The sequence below is a fragment of the Monodelphis domestica genome, chromosome 4 (genome assembly GCF_027887165.1).
Source record: "Monodelphis domestica isolate mMonDom1 chromosome 4, mMonDom1.pri, whole genome shotgun sequence".
Taxonomy (NCBI): Eukaryota; Metazoa; Chordata; class Mammalia; order Didelphimorphia; family Didelphidae; genus Monodelphis; species Monodelphis domestica.
Genome location: NC_077230.1, coordinates 403,343,740 through 403,364,123, shown reverse-complemented (window position 1 = coordinate 403,364,123; position 20,384 = coordinate 403,343,740). Strand labels below are relative to the sequence as shown.

General features: G+C 40.3%; 1 protein-coding gene across 30 annotated transcripts in view; it reads left to right on the top strand.

Moving 5' to 3' along the window:
• The window catches only part of CAMTA1 (calmodulin binding transcription activator 1), a 1,356,239-nt gene that overhangs the window by 1,314,984 nt on the left and 20,871 nt on the right, over nucleotides 1-20,384 (top strand). For 27 of the 30 annotated variants that reach the window (XM_056795879.1, XM_056795869.1, XM_056795868.1 and 24 more), the window contains 8 exons: nucleotides 4,602-4,753; nucleotides 9,241-9,437; nucleotides 9,848-9,926; nucleotides 10,185-10,500; nucleotides 10,916-11,439; nucleotides 16,559-16,746; nucleotides 17,082-17,328; nucleotides 19,731-19,802. In XM_056795879.1, the coding sequence (XP_056651857.1) occupies nucleotides 4,602-4,753; nucleotides 9,241-9,437; nucleotides 9,848-9,926; nucleotides 10,185-10,500; nucleotides 10,916-11,439; nucleotides 16,559-16,746; nucleotides 17,082-17,328; nucleotides 19,731-19,802 (1,775 nt within the window). The remainder of the gene's footprint in view (nucleotides 1-4,601; nucleotides 4,754-9,240; nucleotides 9,438-9,847; nucleotides 9,927-10,184; nucleotides 10,501-10,915; nucleotides 11,440-16,558; nucleotides 16,747-17,081; nucleotides 17,329-19,730; nucleotides 19,803-20,384) is intronic. The other 3 variants (XM_056795880.1, XM_056795890.1, XM_056795889.1) reach the window with 1 other exon arrangement.

The window sequence follows — 20,384 nt, the reverse complement described above, 5'->3', positions numbered from 1 at the left end:
CACAGCTTGCTGTCCTCCATTGGGGCGGAAAGCCTGAGTTTGAATCCCCCTCTCAGACAATCAATCAACCAATCCATCGGCTTTTATTAGGCACCTTCACTGGAGATGCAAAAAGGCATCAGGCGGTGCACTTGTGAAACTCTGGACCAGTCGCTGGCCCTCCAAACTTCCCCGGGATCTTGGTTGCCCATTGCCTCTCACTTAACCCCCATTGTCTAGCCCTTACCCCCTCCTTGGAATGGTTGGAATCCAAGACAGAAGGTAAAAGGTAGGGAAAAAATCATTTAAAAAAGAAAATGAATTCTTTCGGCTCTCTTTGTATCCCCAGTGGTTAGTGGAGCAAATCACACATGCTAAGCATTCACTACATGCTTGATGATTTCACTTCAACCTCAGTTTCTTCATCTGTAAAATGGAGATAATAATGGCAGCTACCTCTCAGGGTGAGGATGACAATCAGACAAGCTAATATATGTAAATGGCTTTGCAAACTTTAAAGCATTATAAAACATTAATTATTCTGACTGTAACAGTATGGTTAGTGTGTTTGACCAAGTTGGTGTGCAGCTACCATATGCACAGTTTGCATAAAGTGAAAAATTGCAGTCCTTCCTTTTGGGCTTACATTTGAAAAAGAAGGAAAGGGAGCAAGCACATGGGATTCTCTTAAGAACAATTCTTCTCCTACTTGGATGGGACCATAGGACCAGTGCCATGAAGTCAGCAAGAGAATCAACAAGTCAACATTTTTAATTTCTCCATCTTGAAATGAGTGAATAAAAGCATTTATTAAATGCTTGTGTGCAAAGTGCTGTGCTAAGATGGGGCACATTCTCTATGGGGGAGACAAGATAGAGACTACATAAATCGGAGAGAACCAAGAGAGGGAGGGTATTGGAATTAAGGGAAGATCAGGAAAGGCTTCTTGTGGGAGGTGGAGTTTTACCTGGGATTTCAAGGAAACCAGAGAAGCCAGGAAGAGAAGATGAAGAGGGAGAGTATTCCATGCTGGGGGGGGGGGGGGAACAGCCAGAGGAAATGCCCAGAGCTGGGAGCTGGTGTGTCTTGTTCTAGATACAGCCAGGAAGTCAGTGTCATTAAAGAGAACATGGTGGGAAATACAGTGTCAAAGACTAGAAAGACAGGAGGTCTTTGAATATCAGAGAGAGGATTTTATATTTGATCCTGGAGGTGAAAGGGAGTCAATGTAATTGAGGGCAATGGAGGGGTTTGGTTTGACAAGGTCAGATTTGAGCTTTAGGGAGCTGAGTGGAGGATGTATTGGAGGAGAAACATGTGGCAGGTAGACCTACCAGAAAGATTTTGAAATATTCCCAGTTGTGTTGGGACAGCTGGGTGGCTCAGTGGATTGAGAGTCAGGCCCAGAGATGGGAGGTCCTGGGTTCAAATATGGCTTCAGACACTTCCCAGCTGTGTGACCCTGGGCAAGTCACTTAACCCCCATTGCCTAGCCTTTCTAGTGCCTTAGAACCATATAGTATTGATTCTAAAACTGAAGGTAAGGGAGGAGGAGGAGGAGGAGGGGAGAGAGAGAGAGAGAGAGAGAGAGAGAGAGAGAGAGAGAGAGAGAGAGAGAGAGAGAGAGAGAGAGAGAGAGAGAGAGAGAGAGAGAGAGAGAGAGGAGAGAGGGAGAATCCCAGTGTGAGGTGATGAAGACCTGTACCATAGTGGTGATACTGTCAGAGAGAGAAAGGTCCATATGGGAGAGAGATGAAGAAGTCAAAATTGTTAAGCCTTGGCAAAAGATTGGATATGGGGAAGTTGGTTCCCCAAATGATGACTTTAAGGCTCATGCTAGCAAAAATGATGTTGCCACTGGTGAGTGTTGCCACTCCCAAAGCTCTTAGGCCTCTTTGCCTGTTGGTGGTCATGATGAGGAAGGTGGGCTCCTCTCCTCCATGACTTTTGCCCTCAAAGATAGCAGTAGGCATTCTCCTTGAGAGTATGAATGGAGATTGTGGTCAAAGCACTGGTGGTGGTTTGACTTGCCTAGCCCCTGCTGCTGCTTTAGCATCTTAGATCCTTCTGGAACATTTCCTTGCAATCTCACATCTAAAACTGCATTTCAGACATCCTGAACTGGATGTCCAGCATATAACTTAAACTCAGCATGTCCAAAGTGGCAGCCCTCCTCTTCTGCCCTGATACTGGTCCTCCACCATGCCCAGATTGTCACAATAGCCAGCTGACAGATCAGCCTGCCTCATCTCTCCCCACCCTAATCCATCCTCCATCCAGCCATTAAACTGATTTTCCTAAAGCACAGGTCACACCCTTATTCAATAAACTCCATTGGCTCCTATCACTTCCAGTCCTCTGCCTATGATTCAGAGCTCTTCATACACAATCTAGTCCCTCCAGTCTTCCATTGTTCTCACACTTTACTCCCTGACATGAACTCTTCCATTCACTGACACTGGCCTTCTGGCTGTTTTCATGAAGAAGACCCTCCATATCTCAGTTCTGGGCATTTTCTCTGGCTTTCTGGATCGCTCTCCCTCCTCATCTTCACTTACTCACCTCCCTGGCTTAAGGCCTAACTACAATCCCATTCTCTGCAAGAAACCGTTCCGAAGCTCTCTTAATCCTTGTGCCTTCCCTCTTTTAATGAATTCCTATTTATCCTGTATGTACCTTGTTTGTATATCATTATTTTCTTGGTGTCTTCTCCATTAAATTGTGAGCTCCCTGAAGGCTGGGGCTGTCTTTTGCCTCCCCTTGTTTCCCTAGTGCTTAGTATAGTGCCCGGCACATAGTGACACTTAATAAATGTTTATTGATTGATTGATTGATTTGAAATGTCTGGACATTTCAGCCCTGTCTTTTGATTCCTATCCATAATCTCTATCAGCTGCTCCCATTTTTTTGTTCTGTGGTCCATCCTGGCTCTGACATTGGCTAATTGTGTAACCCTGGGCAAATCCCTCAACCTCACAGAGCCTCCTAACTCCCATTTATACAGTAACTTTTGCAAAACATTTCCCTGACCATAACCCTACAAGGTAGGTCCTCTAAGTATTATCAGCACCATTCTTCCAAGAGATGAGAATGAAATATCTGCTTCCTTTCACTTATTCTCATGATCGTATTGAAGAAAGCATTCTGTAAACCTTAAAGCTCTTAGAACTCTCTGATATTATTACGTGAAAGAGGACAGGCACACCTAAACAGCCATACAAGTCCTTTTTAAATGAATCATCATGGACTCCATGGGAAAGTGAAGAAAGCAAGAAAGCTAATAAAGCTTCTCTTTCTCAAAGCTCTTGCTGTGTACATGGCCCTGTGCTAGAGAACAAACAGAGTATGGTAAAAACTGGTATAATTCACACCCACAAAGAACACAAATAAGAATTTAAAACATAGAGCATGCCAAACAGAGTAGCTTTAGAAGATGAAAGCAGAAGTGATCCTCTCTAATTGAGGGGAATCAAAACTGACTTCATGGAAGCATGTTGGCCCCAGAAAGAATGATAGGAACAATGAACTTGGACCCAGGAAAAGTTGAGTTCAAATCCTACTTCTTACACTTAGTATCTCTGGGACCACTGATAAATAAGTTCACCATTTGGAGCCTCAGTTTTCTCATTTGCAAAATGGGGATAATACCTGTGATACCTACCTTACAGGGTTCTTATCAGGATCAAATGGTATAAAGTATAAAAAAGAGCTTTGCAGAACTGCAGTGTACATCTGTATATACATATATCTCAGTTATTTTTAATAGGGACATATGCCAACGGGAGGACATGAGGGAGGAAGTTTATGCCAGCACCTAGCAACAGCGAGTATAAAAGCACGGAGGCAGAAAATGGCAATTGATTGACTATTGGGGGTGGCCAGGAAGAGAGAGTCAAGAATGATTGAGATGTTGAGCCTGGGTGACTAAGGGAATGGCGGTACTCTCTAAAGAAGTAGAGAAAGGGGCAGCTAGGTGGTTCTGTGAAAAGAGAGCCAGGCCTGGAGTTGGGAGAACCTAGGTTCAAATTTAGCCTCAGACACTTCCTAACTGTGTGACTTAAATTTCATTTGTCTAGCCCCTGCTACGGCAATTAATTCTCTACTCTCTATTAAAGTGTTTTGTGTGGTCCTCCTTTCAGGGATGAGCTCAGTCTTGTAGGTCTTTGGTGAAGCTCAGTTGGTTCAAATAAAAATGATTATCCCATCTCAACATCTTCTTGTCAGGATTATCTCCTCTTCTAGATGTATGTTATATTAGCTTTCATCTCAAACACCAAAGTCTCCTTCACCATGTCACTCTGAACACCTCAGTCTTCAATTGCACACCTAAGAGCAATTAGGCAGCCAGAAAATTAGCTTACCAGAAATTGCATAAAGGACAGCTAGTGTCAGTGAGTTCCCCTTAATCTAAAAACTGTTCTGGGTCTATAGATGATAACATAAACATAAATTCAACAAAGTTTGACTGCTGCTCTGGAGAAGGAAGAAACAGCAAATTTCACAGGCTTTTAGAAGTGTTTTATGAAAACCTATCACAAAGCATCCATGTTCACTAGTAGGGTCACTTGGTAGTATCTCTTCTTTAGGGACACAACCTCACCCTTTTTCTTGTTTTGTCCTAGATAACCAGTTCAGAATGTCCATCCTGGAAAGGCTGGAGCAGATGGAAAGGCGGATGGCTGAGATGACGGGATCCCAGCAGCACAAACAAGGTGTTGGAGGCGGTAGCAGTGGAGGCAGCAATGGAAGCGGGAATGGAGGAAGTCAGGCACAAGTATGAGACCTCTTTGTAACGAGTCTGTCAGTCCCTTTGGTGAGATAACATCGCAGACACTTCCCCCTGAGACAAACACTGCTCTGCTGAGATTAACAGTGCTCTTGGACTAAGGAGGCCATCCATAGTACCTAAAGGCCAACAAACCACACAGGCACTCTCTGAGGAGAATTTTTTGATCAAATAGAGCTCTATCGGCAGTTTCTGGATCATATCGATTCATCTTGGATCTCATTAAACTGATCCCTAATTATGTAAATAGAGGCCACATTGTCAGTGTTAATGAATGTTAAATCTATCCGATTCATTAAACAATTTATTGGCCTTTGACAAACATTCAAATGCTCAGGTTAAAAAGTGCCTTTGGAAACTATTTCAGTAATTATCCTATGTGAGATTATAGCTTGCATCCCAGGATTCATTTTAATATATATAGATTTTCCTAAATTTTAGTAGGAACTTCAGTGTCAAATGCATTCAGGAACCCAATAGCTGTGAGAGGGCCAATTCATAATCCATTTTTGGAAGCTAAGTATGAATTGGCAGCTTTCTGAAGAGTCTTTAGACTACCAATACAACTCCTTATGGAGATAGTTGGTTAGGGAGCCTATTCCCAATTCCAATGCTGATTTGCTGCCAGAGAGCATGAGGTTTATTCACCCTACATTTTTTTCACCTGTAAAAATCATGATACTCTCATACCCTTTTGAGAATTAGTTATAAAACAAGATTGTTTTAGTTTCCTGAGCCTCATAAATGCCATATATTTTCAGTAATGGCATATAATACTTGGATCCAAAGTAAAAGAAAAGGATACTCTACTTTTCACTTTCCCATCCCATAAGGTATTGTTTCCATGTTGCTCCTTTCTGTTCTCAGAAATGGATCTAGAAGGGGAGGACTAAGACCCAATACCTCTCCCACTAAGGTTAATATCCTCTAGGCAATCAGTGACCTCTTCCCTCCAGCAATGAGGTTCACAACCCATCCCCACCTGCCCATCCTGTGGGATTTGTGTTCAGGGCCTCCCATATGTTTGCCCCAGGAGGAGCCCAAGATTGGGTGGGCCAATCTGAGGGAAGGATCATGCAAAATACTTTTAAAGAGAGTGAAGAATTAACTGCCTAAGCCCCTTGATTCTAATTTTAACACATAATCCATCATGAGGATCCTGCTGAAGTACAAATAAGCAGGTTCCTCTCTCATTCTAAACCAACAGGTTGTATGGGAGGGACTTATGTGTGTGATTCCATCATGAGCTCAGGAAAGCTGTTGGGTCAGCTGGCAAGGGACAGTGGTATTAGACTGATACCCTGTTAACTTCCATGACTGAAATAAACTTCTACTAATTAAAAGGTGATTAGGATAGTCAGCCTATGTCTGCTTTATGTGATAATCTTTTTTTTTTTAAGAGGAAAAGATCAGGGGCTTCCTTCTCCATAACCCCCTTAGGTGCTGTGGCTTTATTCATGCATGCAAACATTTTTTGTGTATCCAGAATTATTAACCTCCTAACCTGATGTTGTGTAAGGCAGAGACCCTTTGCTCTGCATCTTAATGAAACTTTTATAGCTCTAATGGAGATAACTTTGCATCCATTAGCTGATCCCTATCTTCACAACAAATTCTTTTCACATATAATAGATGATTCACTAAAGACTATATAGAGAAGCAATAGCCTAGTTACAAGATTCATCCCCTGGAAAAATGTTTTCTAAACAACTGAAAGATGAGTGCTGGGATAGGGAACTGAGTCATTTGTAAGCTTTATGTGTAACTCTGCTACCTCAAAGCTGCTGACAAGGTACTCGGGTACTAATCTTGATTTTGATTTTTCAGTTGATTCAGAGGAAAAAATATTTAAAGTTCCTGACTTATTCTTTCCTGCATTCTTGTTGTCATCACTACCATCATCGATTATGATTATTATTGGCACTTCTTAGGGTTTAAAATTCCTGAAGCTCTGGTTTTACATTAGATGAATTGGTGTTATAGTCTTCTTAGAGTTTCTGTAAAGAAAATAATTCTTCTAAAAGGAGATAATCCACTATGTGCACTGCTCTGTGCTTAGTGCTGAGGATAATAATTGAGAAATAAAAGAGTCCTTGCTTTCAAAGAAGCTTATATCCTATCAGGAGAAACACTATGTACACTTTGAGGTAAATTCAAAGTAATTTGGGGGGAGTCAGGAAAGACTTCATGTGGAAGGTAGAACCAAGGATTCAAGAAGGGAGGACACTGCAAGTATGGAAGCTGACTTGTTCAAAGTCCTGGAGGAGGAATGTCAAGGAACAATTTGTTAATGTGTGATAGGTTGGAAAAGTGAGCTAGGTACGGATTGTGAAGGGTCCTGAATAGTGTCCAGTAGTGGGGTTTGTATTTTATCTTAAGAGGTCAGGGGGAGCCAGTGAAGCTTTTTGAGAGAGTGACATCATCAGACTCATGCTTGGGGAAAAGATCACATTGGAAGCTCTTTAGAGGATGGATTGGAAAGAGAAGAAACTTGAGGCAGGGGGACCAATTAGAAAGTTATTGCAGTAGTCTGGTGGGAACAGATGGTGCATTCTATCCTGGACCTGCTAAGTTTGAGATGAGTATGGGACATCCAGCTAGAAATATCCAACAGACAATAAGTAAGATAAGGCAGCAACTTGGGGGAGAGACTTGGAATAGATCTGGGAATCATCTGCTCAGAGATGATAGTTGAGCCTATGGGAACTGATAGGATTACCTGAAGAGGAAGCATAAAGAGAAAAGATAAGAACTCAGGACAAAGCCCTAGGGTACATACACCTGCACATAACAGGAGAGAGATAAATGATGATCCTACAAAGGAGGCAGGACTAGTCAGACATGTAGGAAGGGAACCAAGAGAGAGAAATACTTTTACTCGGGGGGAACCTATTCAGAAGGAGGTTATCAACAGTGTCAAATGTTGTAAACAGGTCTAGAAGGCTCAAGATTGAGAAAAAGCCATTGGTTTTGACAATCAATCACTAATCATTTTTAAGGATGTAGTTTCAGTTACTAATGAAATTATCAGATTATAAGGGGAAAGGAAGTACAAGCCACAAGTATAGCCTCCTTTTTCTAGTTTTGCTGTGAAAAGGCAGAAAGATCTAAGCAGACAAAAAGTGTTTTGATTTGTTTTGTTTTTAAGGATGGAGAAAACCTAAACATATTCCTAGGAAGCAGGGTAGATGCTAGTAGAAAAGAAGAGCCTGAGATTTGGGGATCAACAGTCAATAAATATTAAGCACCTACTATGTGCTCTGTACTATGCTATATGCTAGGAATGCAAAGGCAAAGGACAGACCCTGCTCTTAAGGAGCTCATACTCTAATGGAGAAAACATTTTAACCATATACAAAAAAGTTATGTACAGGATAAATTGGAGATAATGAAGAGAGATAATGGAGATCAGAAGAGGCTTTCCTGTCAAAGGTGGGATTTTAGCTAGAGGAAGCCAAGAAGTAGAGGTGAAGGTGAGCATTCCAGGCAAGGGACACATTAGGTGAAAATGGTGGAAATTAGGTGGAGTGCTTTGTTCTAGTCATAGCAAGGAGACCAGTATTACTAGATAAGAGAATATGAGAAAGGTGAGGGAAGGTTATAAAGATCTTTGACAGCAAAAGAAAGCATTTTATATTTGGTCCTGGTGGTGACCTAGAGTTTATTAAATTGGGGGCAGTGGGATGACCTGCACTTTAGGAAGGATCACTTTAGCAGATGACTAGAGGATGGATTGCCAAAGCAGATGGAAGGAGGTAGGACCAAGGATATAAGTAGAAGAACTGATCTTAAGGAGAAGGGCCACCTCTTCATCAAAGACTGGAACATAGAAGAAGAGAAAATGGAGAATGGTGTCAAGGGTTTTAAGACATAGAGAAGGAGAGAGGGAGCTCAGAGTAAATGACTTATTTTTTCAATGAAGTCCTTTGGCAGGGTCTTTTGCTGAGAAGAAAGTATAGGTATGAGATGGAGGGGGGGGGGTGATGGAATTGTAATCCTCTCTGTCACCAAGTAAAGTCTGAAGTGACCTCCTTTGCTGAGAAGGAAGAACAGGAGTGATATGAGAGCAATCGAACTGAGGACATTAGTGGACCTGCCACACTTTGCTCTCAGAACAGCCCTCTACAATGTATATTGCACTTACAACAACCTCTTTCCAGTATCAGTAGACCCTCAGATAAATGGACCCTAGCTTAATATCAGCTCTACTCGTCTGGTAAACTAGGTTTTATGACAATTACCTTGCATCACTACTACAGAAAAATACTCAGCAGAACCCCGCCAAGCCTATTCTATAGCTCATGTTGCTTTTCTCTCCGATTGTCCATTTTCACCTTTCTGTTACACTCCTGCCCCACTCATTAAAACATTTGATTTCTTACACTTAAATGCAGTGCAGCAGAGGCTAGGGCTCAAATCTCCCCTCCCTACATGCAATGAAAGAGCAGATTGTAATTTGTGCTTGGCCATTGTAGTGTGCATCTGGGACTGGGACCATGGGGAGCTGCTTTGAGAGCCGAGTGGTGGTGGTGTGTGAAAAGATGATGAGTCGTGCCTGCTGGGCAAAGTCCAAGCACCTCATCCATTCGAAGACTTTCCGAGGAATGACCCTCTTGCACCTGGCTGCAGCCCAGGGCTATGCCACTCTGATCCAAACCCTCATCAAATGGCGGTAAGGCTGGATGTGGCTCACGGGAATATGTGGTGGGTGGGGAAAGGGAGCAGATTAAGCAACCTGGCATATAGCTTCCTTCCTGTAGTTGCACTAGCAAAGAGAAGCTTTTATCTCTTGCCGTCCCTTTAACTAGCCCGACAGGCACTTTTGGAGAGACCTTTAATGAATTCTTCCCTGGAAATAGAGAATTAAGGAACAGATCCTAAGGCTGAACAACTTGATTTCTAGTAGGTCACTGGCTGGATACAAATAGCCCAGACCACTAAGCCAATGGAATGCCAGGTGTCTTCATTCATTTCCAGGATGTTAGATGCCAGTTTTTGTTGTCTTGAAAAGTTTCATTACTGTCTGCCAGTGTGGTACAAATGGTGTAATTTGTTGAAGTAATCCTTACTACTTCCTTACAGAACCAAACATGCGGATAGCATTGATTTGGAATTGGAAGTTGACCCTTTGAATGTGGATCATTTCTCATGCACTCCTCTGGTAAGGAAAAAGACTCATGTATTTCTTAACCATGGCCTTGCTTAATTTGGAAGTGTGAACTGCCTGGTTCCATGCAATTATATTTCATTCACATATGGCTTTTATTAAAATTATTTGTAATGCTTATATTTTCTATAATCCCATTAAGCTTGTCAGAAAAAAAAAGTTCTCAGAAACTTGAAAGCATTCTGGAGCCAACCTGTTGGCTAAAAGTAAAGCTTTCTGAAAAGGCATTCTTCTCGTTGCTTTACCTTTTAGATGTGGGCATGTGCACTGGGACACATGGATGCTGCTATTGTACTATACAAATGGGACCGCCGAGCTATTTCCATTCCTGACTCACTGGGAAGGCTGCCCCTGTCAATTGCCCGTTCCCGGGGTCATGTGAAATTGGCAGAATGTCTGGAGCAGCTGCAGAGAGATGAGCAGGTCCAGCTCGGACAGAACCCTAGAATCCATTGCCCTCCAAGTGGAGAATCCAATACAGAAAGCTGGATAGCCCAGTGGCATGGTGAAACCATCACCTCTTCGGAATCACAAAAAGGAATCACTGTTATTGCAAGTACAAATCCAGGTAAAAACAAACAAACTGAAGTAATTGCATCTTCAGGATTCTGGCTCTGTTATTAATCATCAGAATTTACTATGGTTTTTATTCTCTCTTCAAGTTTACTTGAAAAAAACAATGTGTCATTCACATAGATTCTTTTCCTTTGCTGACTCTGCTTTAGCTATAGGGGCACCAGCTGCTCCTCCCTCACCCCCCACCCAAAAAATGTACAAAAGATAACAGGAAGTCTCTGCACCTGCAGGAAATGCAAGTTTCCCAGAGAAGAATTGTCTAAGTATAGAGTATGTAGTTTAAAATGTTTAAATACTTGGGATATGATTCTGACTACTGACTTTTGAGCTTTGTCTCCCAAGTAGTTACTCTGTGGGAGTTCTCGTTCCATTACTGGTCCTGACTGCCCTTTCTGCTTTCCTTACAGAGCTAAGAAGACCTAGGTCTGAGCCCTCTAATTACTATAGCAGTGAGAGCCACAAAGATTATCCTGCTCCCAAAAAGCATAAGTTGAACCCTGAGTACTTCCAGCCGAGACAGGAGAAACTGCTCTCCACGGCACTGAGTCTAGAACAACCAAGTATCAGAAAGCAGAGCCCCAGTTCCAAGCAATGTGTCTCTGAGACAATCAGCCCCACTGAAGGAATAAGGGATTATAGCCGGGAAGTCTCCCCTCACACTCCAGAGGCTGCAGGATTCCGAGGCTCTGGAGCTCAGCCTGGAGTAAAGTGGAACTCCAAAGACCTTTACATTGGTGTGTCTGCAGTGCAGGTAACAGGAAGCCAGAAGGGAGCCAGCCTAGGCAAGGACCCAACTCCACCCCGTATTCGCCCACGAGAACAGATGAGTGTCCTAATGATGGCTGACAGAGAGATGGTAGATGCTGAGTTGTTGTCATACCGAGAAAATGTCGAGAATGAGACTTGCTTGCAACACATGGATGACTTACAGGTCAGTATTTCTGATGGAGACTTGCTGAGGCAAGGACACAGGTTCAGAGGAGGGCCGATTTCAGGCTGGAAGGGGTCACGGAACCATAGATCTGGAGAGTTGGAAGGATGCTTGGCAGCCATCCCATACCATCCATCCATAAAAGGAATCCCCACCATGAGATGTCCCAAGCTCTACCAGGAAGGAGAGCCCACCTACTTTTCAGGCAACCCACTCTACTTTTTGGATAGCTATGAAAGTAAAAACAAAATTTTTTTTCTGATATCAGGCCTAAGATTGGCCACTTCTTGACTTTCAGTCTTTGTTCTTCTGGAGTCAAATAGAACATCTCAATTCCTTCTCCCTGTGATATCCCTTGAAACATTTGGAAGGCAGCGATCTTGTACTCCTACCCTCCAAGTCCTTTCTTCTCCAAGCAAAACATTCCCAATTCCTTCAGCCAGTCCTCACAGGATATGGACTCTGAAGGTACTTCACCATCCTGATTGCCCTCCTCTCCAGTCTATCATGGTGCCCAGAACTGAACACAGTATTTCAGATGAGATCTGGGCAAAGTCAGAATACTTCCATTTTATCACTTCCATTTTAGGTCATTATAGTGTGATCCTCTCATTTTCCAGCTGAGGTCCAAACAGGTTAAATGACTTGCCCAAGGTCACAAACAACAACTGGAATTTGAAGAACTTATGACCTCTGACTAAATCCAGCATACTTATGCTTTCTTTGATGGAACATCAGACTCCAAAAGACATGGGATGTTTCTAGCCAGGAAAATGCTAAAGAAGCCTGACCGTCCTGCTTTGGTTCATGGAATATTCTATTTCATTTTGTTGATCAGAACCTCCATATATTTCAGCGAGTCAGATATTGTGATCAGAGTCTAACTGCCACTAACCTAGATCTCAGAGATATCCCTCTGTCTTTGAACAAACCCCTTCATATTTCTCATGAGTCTTTAGCTATCTTCTACCTTATTCTTATATGTGTCCCTTTTTATTCAAAGAAAGAACCACAATGGCTAATTTCACAATGAAAAGCACTAGTTACTTTATGGTCATGGGCCTAAGCTCTATAGCTAGATCAGGAAGGTTTCATTTGTATGAAAGTCCTCATAAATTTGAATTAGCTTCTTGGCATAAATAATCACTTCTAGCCACTAAAACAAAAGAAGGGCCTAGTGATCTACTGGAATACAGGCCCAAGTTGTCAAGTACAAAACTCTAGCCTCGGTGGCCAATTCCTTCCCTGACACCTAATCACAGGCTTATTAAGAATCCTTTTGGTATACAAAATCTGCTCTAATGGCTCCATAGAATGTGAACTGAAATTAACTCACAACTGGACTACTTAAATGCATTTTCTACTTCTTACAAGCATAGTATCTAAGAGGCACAACAGTGACGGGTCATTTTCTAAGGTTTTTAAATTTCAGTGTATTTGAGATTTTAACTCTAATGTTATTGAAAGGTACTTTAAGTAAGGAGAGTAAAGCAACTACAATTCAAAGTTAACAAAGCTTTTTGGTGAGGTCACATGGGAGAATTGTATCCTATTGTGCTCTATAAAACATCAGTCACTTCACTAAAATCCACTCAGTATTTTGGGCTTATTTTGCTGGCCAAGTTATTTTTCCCTCTTAATGGCAGTCTTACAGTCTCCTGTGTGTATATTAGGAAGAATGATGCTCCCTACCTAGAAGTTAATGGTTATATTATTTGCCAAGTGCCTTGGGCTCTTTGGGTGAGAGGTGCTATATAAATTCATAGCATTATCATGTGGTTGTTGTTAGTCCCGGGGAGTATATTTTCAGGCTGGAAGTAATGTGATATGAGGCTATTAAATAAGGTTTCCATAGCTAGAAGATGTCATTATCTTATTCTTGTTACACCACACCTCATTACAATGCTACATTTTATATTTTTTTGCTATGTACTGAAAAAGATTTTGAAATACAAAGTTGTGGATTTCTGCTTACAGAAAAGTTTATTTCAGAAATCTCTCTTAAATTCTGGATGATTCATTCAGCACATGAGACTTCTTTCCCTCCTCTAGTCCCAAACCAGAGTGGCTTGAATCTACCTTCTGATAATGTATGACTTCTGAATGATAATGGACTATGGCAGTGAGTTTAGAAGCTTTTTTTGTTTGTTTTTACATTTTAAATATTTACCTTTTTTTCTATATAAGTACATCTAAAGAGTCTAAAATGTTTTTTAACTGATTTTCACTAAGCATACTAAAAATCATGAAGAAAGGATTAGAATTGCCATTTAATTTCTTCATCTGTAGTAAAATTTATCAGATTTTGCCCATTCTTAGAGATGGTAGGAAGACTCAAAATTCAAGAGGAATTAAGAGGATAAAAACTTACTAATGAAGGTCTGTAGTGCTACCACTTTAGAAGACCTTACCACTCTAAAACCTAAACTTATTAAGCTGCTAATAAAGCTCTACAATGTAAGATTAAAATTAATATCCAATAACTCCAAGTATTATATTTTATAAGATTTATTAATAATCACTTGAAGTAGAGGAAATAAAAAGACAAAAGTAAAGAGAAGTTTTCCTGGCCCCATTAGCAGGAAAAGAGTGAGTGAGGGCAGGGTTCCAGAAACTTTATCTCCAAAATGTAAGGACGAAAGAGGGATTCTGGGAAATGGAATCCTGGGGTACAAAATTCTAATTACACACCATCCTTTTCTGTTTTTTAAGTCCATGGGCACTTTGAAAAGCAAAAGAAAATAACACCAAGCCAGAGCAAACATATGGTTCGGTGGAAATGAGAGAAATAAGTTGTACTATTCTATCTGAATAATCTGAATAAACCAAGGCAATATGTTGGCATCTATAAAATATACAGATTCTGAAGAAGGTGGTGCAGTCTTTTAGGTATAGATGATCAAGAATTTCTGAAATGTACCTTCTAATGGTCCTGAAGGCAAACACTAACAGTTTGGAGAGGTGAATGCCATATATATCCTCTCAGACCACCATCAACATTTTAGCTATGGATCTTCAGAAACACCAGAAAAATACATTTTGTGAACATTTTAATAGCATATGAACTTTAGGACAGAACTTATTCTCATTGTCTCATGAAGATAATGAAGATTGGAAAATTTTGTTGGGACACTGGAAGAATAATTTTTTCATAATGCTTCTTCAGAAAATGTATTTTATTCAATCTGACTTCAACAAATCTTGGTAGTTTTGTCTCCCATTATTCTTCATGTACCCCCATTATTCTTCATGTACCCACTATTCCTGCCAAATTAGACAATTTACTGTGTTTGGAATTTGTTCCACATTTTCCTCTCTCCATGCCTCTTTTTACACTTTTCTCTTAGCATAGTGTGAATTCCCTTCCACTCTCCAATTTCTGCATGTTTAAATTTTACCTATCTTTAAATGTCCCAGATTCATAGCACCATGCCAATAGGCAATCCCCAGTGCCCTCAGCTAGAAGAAATGACTCCTTCCTCTGAACTCACACAGCCTTTGTCCACACTTCCTATTGACACTTACTAGATTCAACCTTGTGTGGTAGTTACATGTGTAAATGATATTTCTATTAAATGATAAATATTAGATGAAGAAGAGAACATATCAGATTCATCTTTTTATCATCTTCAAGACCCAACACAATTGCTACTAATAATATATTTAAATTAATCAATGAAATCATTTAAATTGTCTTGCCTTTCATGGCCAATGGGTTAAAAGAAAATAATGTAATCTGTCAAGCAGCTAGCCAAAACAGTGGATAGAGGGCTGTGCCTGGGGTCAAGGAAGACCTAAGTTTAAATCCAGTCTCACTCAATGAGTAACCAAGGGCAAGTCACTTCATCTCTGTTTGCATCAGTTTCCTCAACTATAAAATAGGGGAAGGGGCCACTACATAGCACAGTGCATAGAGTACCAGGCCTGGAGATGGAAGGACCTGGGTTTAAATCTGTCCTAGATTCTTAAGTATGTGATCCTAGGTAAGTCACCTAACCTCAGTTGCCTAGCTCTTGCCACTCTTCCATCTTAGAATAATATTTATTCTAAGATGGAAGGTAAAACTATAAAATGAGGATAATATGTAGCATCTACTTCCCAAAGTTGTTATGAAGGCCAAATGAGAATAATTATAAAGTGCTTAAGGGGAGCACATAGTAAACACTTAATAAGTGCTTGTTTCCTTCCTATGAAACAAAAACACCTTAAACTGGTAACGCTATATTCCTAGAAATGATGCATCTTTCTCTGCTATCACAATGTTCATTCTTTTTCAGAAGTTCTCACTTTGATCAGCCAATATATCAAGGCCTGTGGTTTCCCTCCTGTAGGAATTTCTTCCACCTAACACAATTTACAGTCTCAAGGAGATGCCTGAGGCTCAGGAAGTTAGGTGATATTCACACACCTTATATGTGCTGGGGAGAGGATTTTAACTTAAGTATTTCATGAGTCCAAGTTCCATATACCTTCCAATATCCCACTCTGCCATTTGCTTATACTAGTATTTTTGTCAGTCAGACAGATTCTCAGAGATGACTAGAGAATTATCAGCGTATCCCAGAAGATTCACTTAGCCTTTATCAAAACATCCATCAGGCTGCAAGAAAAAGGATTCTTTTTTTTTTTTCAGTTATAAAATGAGACTAGTAGTTAATAACTATAAACTGGAAAGTTTTTAATTACAGCTTCCTAAGAAAAGGAAAGGAAGTAGTGACTGATACAAGTTCCTCTCTCTCTCTCTCTCTCTCTCTCTCTTTTTTTGGCCAAACAATTAGATTAATATTATTAGGAGGTTTTTTTTCTAACATGCCCCAATCTAATTCACATTAAGGAACTTTATACCCTATCGTAGGCTAGGTTTATCCATATTATTAACCTCTTATTGGGTGATTCTGAGGTGAGAAGAGGAAGAGTTCATAGAGAAAGAACTTCTCTAGAAATGAGAATATAATTAGGGATGCTGAGCTAAGAACTCCAATCTTGAAGTAAGATCCCAGGGTCTCTGCACATTCAGAATAACAGTCTTTATTAAGTGATTATGTAACCACAGGACTACAAAGATAGGAAATAGGTATACGCCCATTGAGATGTCAGAACCTTCTTTTTTCCTTCCAAGGTAAATATGATGACCTTGGCAGAACACATTATTGAGGCAACACCTGACCGGATTAAGCGAGAGAATTTTGTGCCCTTGGAGCCCGCAGCAGCGGAGAGGACGGATGCTGCTGCCATTAGCAGCACAATGAGCTGGCTGGCCAGTTACCTTGCTGATGTCGATCATCTGCCAAGTGCTGCACAGATCAGGTCAGTGAAAGTCCCCAGATAACATAACATTCAACAAATTCAAGTGTTTAGGGACCACTAAGTGGCTCAGTAGATAGAGCCACATCTGGTGACAGAAGGTCCTGGCTTCAAATCTATACTCAGATACTTCCTAGCTGTGTGACCCACGAGTGCTCAGGCAAGCCACTTAACCCCCATTGCCTTAGCCCTTACCACTCTTCTGCCTTGGAACCAGTATACAATTCTAATTCTAAGGCAGAAGGTAAGGGTTTAAAAAGAAATTTTAGTGAACAAGATCACAAATAACTTGCACAAGTTATCACATTAATCTGTTATTCTGGTTGTCGTTTTTTCAGAACTCTATATAATGAGCCCCTGACCCCTTCTTCTAACACCAGCTTGAGCCCTGTAGGCTCACCAATCAGTGAAATGGCTTTTGAGAAACCAAGCCTTCCCTCAGCGGCAGACTGGTCTGAATTCCTGAGTGCATCCACCAGTGAAAAGGTAGAAAATGAGTTTGCTCAGCTAACTCTGTCTGATCATGAACAGAGAGAACTCTATGAAGCTGCCAAGCTTGTCCAGACAGCTTTCAGAAAATACAAGGTAAGAGTCTTCAGAAAGCTGGTATCATCAATTCAGGAGTTCTCTCCAACAATGCAGTTAATGACCCTTCATGCCTACCCATCTCATGTGACTCCTGTCCATGTCTTCCCATAAATTCGGCAGAAGAGGTCCACCCCATCTGTGGATGGCCTTCCTGAATTTCTTCTAACCAGTGGAGCACCCTGGCTATTCAACTGTCATCCTTCCCTTTCTCCTCTTCACCTGATCAACCCATCTTTTCTTCCTGTTCTACAGTTTCTTGATAATGTTCTTTGCTCCTGTTTTTCACTGACATTAAGTTCAGTCTGTTCATACCCACGGTGCAATTCTCCATGCTCTTCTGTGATCAACTTATTCTATTTGTTCAGTGGCTTTTATTCTATGTTTTACTGACATGTAAACTTGAAAACTAATTACTGAGCCAAAAGAAAAGGATCCATTCCCTTAAGATCAAGGTAGAAAGGAATCAAAAGCAAGTATTTACTTTGGGCATCCTTTCTTAAATGAAAGAAACACTGTATTTGTCTCTCTTCTTTAACATTCAAAAATCACATTTTTAGATCTGTGGTGTAAAATCTTTAAATGACTGAGTCAGTGACTTTAAATATAGAGAGACAAAAAGCAAACATGGCTTCCCCATGATTTTTTCTGCTGTTAACAATAATAGACACATAGTAATTGATGATAATTTGCTATAAATAAAGAAATAAATACTCCAAAGCATCCAGAAAATGGGTGACCAGGATGGTAAAGGGCCTCCCATATGAGTATCTAGGAACCAGGGCTATTTAGCCTAGAGAAGACTAATGGAGAACAGAAGATAAAGTGTCTCACACAGCTAAGTGGCTCTAGAGCACTGGACATGGAGCCAAGAAGGCTTGAATTCAGATATGGATTCAAACATTGGTTAGCTGTGACCCTCTAGGCAAGTCACTTAACCTCTGTTTGCCTTAATCTCCTGGAGAAGGAAATGGCAAATCATTCTATTTTCTTTGCCAAGAAAAACCCCATACAGGGTTCACAAAGAGCTGCACATAACTGAATGACTGAATAATAACAAACAATCCATGTTACTATTTTGGAGAAGATGCAGAGATGTGAACTAGACAATAATAGTTATATGTATTCAGAACTAATTAATTGGCAAGTCTCAAAGAGGATTTACCAGTAGTGAAATACTAATGTGGCAAGATGCCTAGTGGAATGCCCAAAGGTTCTGTGCTTGGCCCTGAACTATTAAACACTTTCATCAATGATTTGATAAAGACATAGAGGGGACACTCATCCTATCTGCAGATGATATAAGACTGAATACGATAGCTTATAAACTGAATGATAATCATGACACAAAGCATTAAAACATTAGGTTGAATATAATAAGATGACATTCAATTGGAGTAAATATAAAGTCCTACATTTACATTCTAAAAATCAACCTCAGAAGTACAGAATGTGGGAGGTACAATTTATCTGAAAAAGATGGAGGCTTTTAGGAGGCTGAAATTCACTATGAATCAGCAGTGTGATGTGATGGCCAAAGAAAGCTAATTCAGTCTTGCGCTTTGTAAGGTGAAGCTTAGCTTTCAGCAATGAGTTGATAGCCCCCTCTGCACTCTACCCCAGTCAGACTAAATCTGGAGTACTGCAATGAACTGGGGGCACCACAATGTAGGAAAATCACTGATAATCAGGAGAGGACAACAGAAGAAAACCAGGAAGTTGAAAGATCATATGAGAATAGGTTGAAGGAATTGAGGACATTTACACTGGGGAAAAGGAGACACAGGAGATCATGGCTATCTTCAGGTATCCAAAAGACCACCAGGTGAAAGAGGGATTAGGCTTGTGCCACCTGGCCTAAGGGAGAAGAACCAGGTACAATGGACAGAAGTTGCAAAGGAACAAATTTAGGCTTAACAGAAAGTTTCCTAACAATTAGAACTACCTCAAATGGTGGTGGATTGCCCTTCCATTGAAGTCTTTAAGTAATGCTGGATGAGAGTCGGGTATGGTACGGTTAATATTCATTTTGTGTGTGGGTAGGAATAGATGCCAACTGAGGTAGCCTTCAGCTTCTATGCACAGCCCCAAACTTTTTTTAATCTGCCATATCAAAGAAGGATAGGCTTGTTGTTTATTACTTGTCCCCAGCAGGCAGAAATTGAAGGGATGAGAAGTCACAAAGAAGCATATTTAGGCTTGGAAATAAGGAAATATTTATGTTGAGAATGAATTCTCTAAATATTCAATAACCTACAATGTACTTTTAAACTGGAGCTAAATTACTTTGAATAGCAGTCACACAATTTTCAGGAGGCTGTGAAGCTAACATCTGGATGACATTTTTTTCTCTTCAAATGATGAAGTCATTACTATTTCTTTCTTTTCTCCTTATATTTTAGGGTCGTCCCTTACAGGAACAGCAGGAAGTTGCTGCTGCTGTCATTCAACGTTGTTATAGAAAATACAAACAGGTAAACAAGCTTTGCTTCATAAAAGGAAATAACACCTCTCTAAAGGCAACTCCAAGTTGCTAAGGACTCCTGTGTGACTTGGCAAGTCAGCACTATTTCCAAAGCTTATAAAATATATTTCATTTGGATTCTCAATAAATAGCAAGGGAGAAATATCTGAAAGTAAAAATGGCCCATCTCTAGACAAACTCTTTTGCCTCAAAAGGATCTTAGTCCAAATTTATCACCCTCCTAAAATAAAATTACCTCCTTGACACAATCTTGACACTAAAAAAATATATATATATATATATATATATATATATAATTTTGTTTGAAGTACCAGAGAGGTTTTATATTTTAAACATTTGCTCATATTTATATTTTAATTTTGCTTATAAATTCTCATTAACAATAAAAGAGTTCTATACATAAAGCAAATAATCACAATATTGTCAAACAATTCTGAGTTCTGATTTCTCAATTCCTCCATTAAAAATGAAGGATAATAGTGTTTCCTGCTCTATAATAGCCTCCAAAGGAGAACTGACTGATGACAAAAAAAAGTCTTAAATTTCTTTCATTCAGTTCTTTAGATTAAAG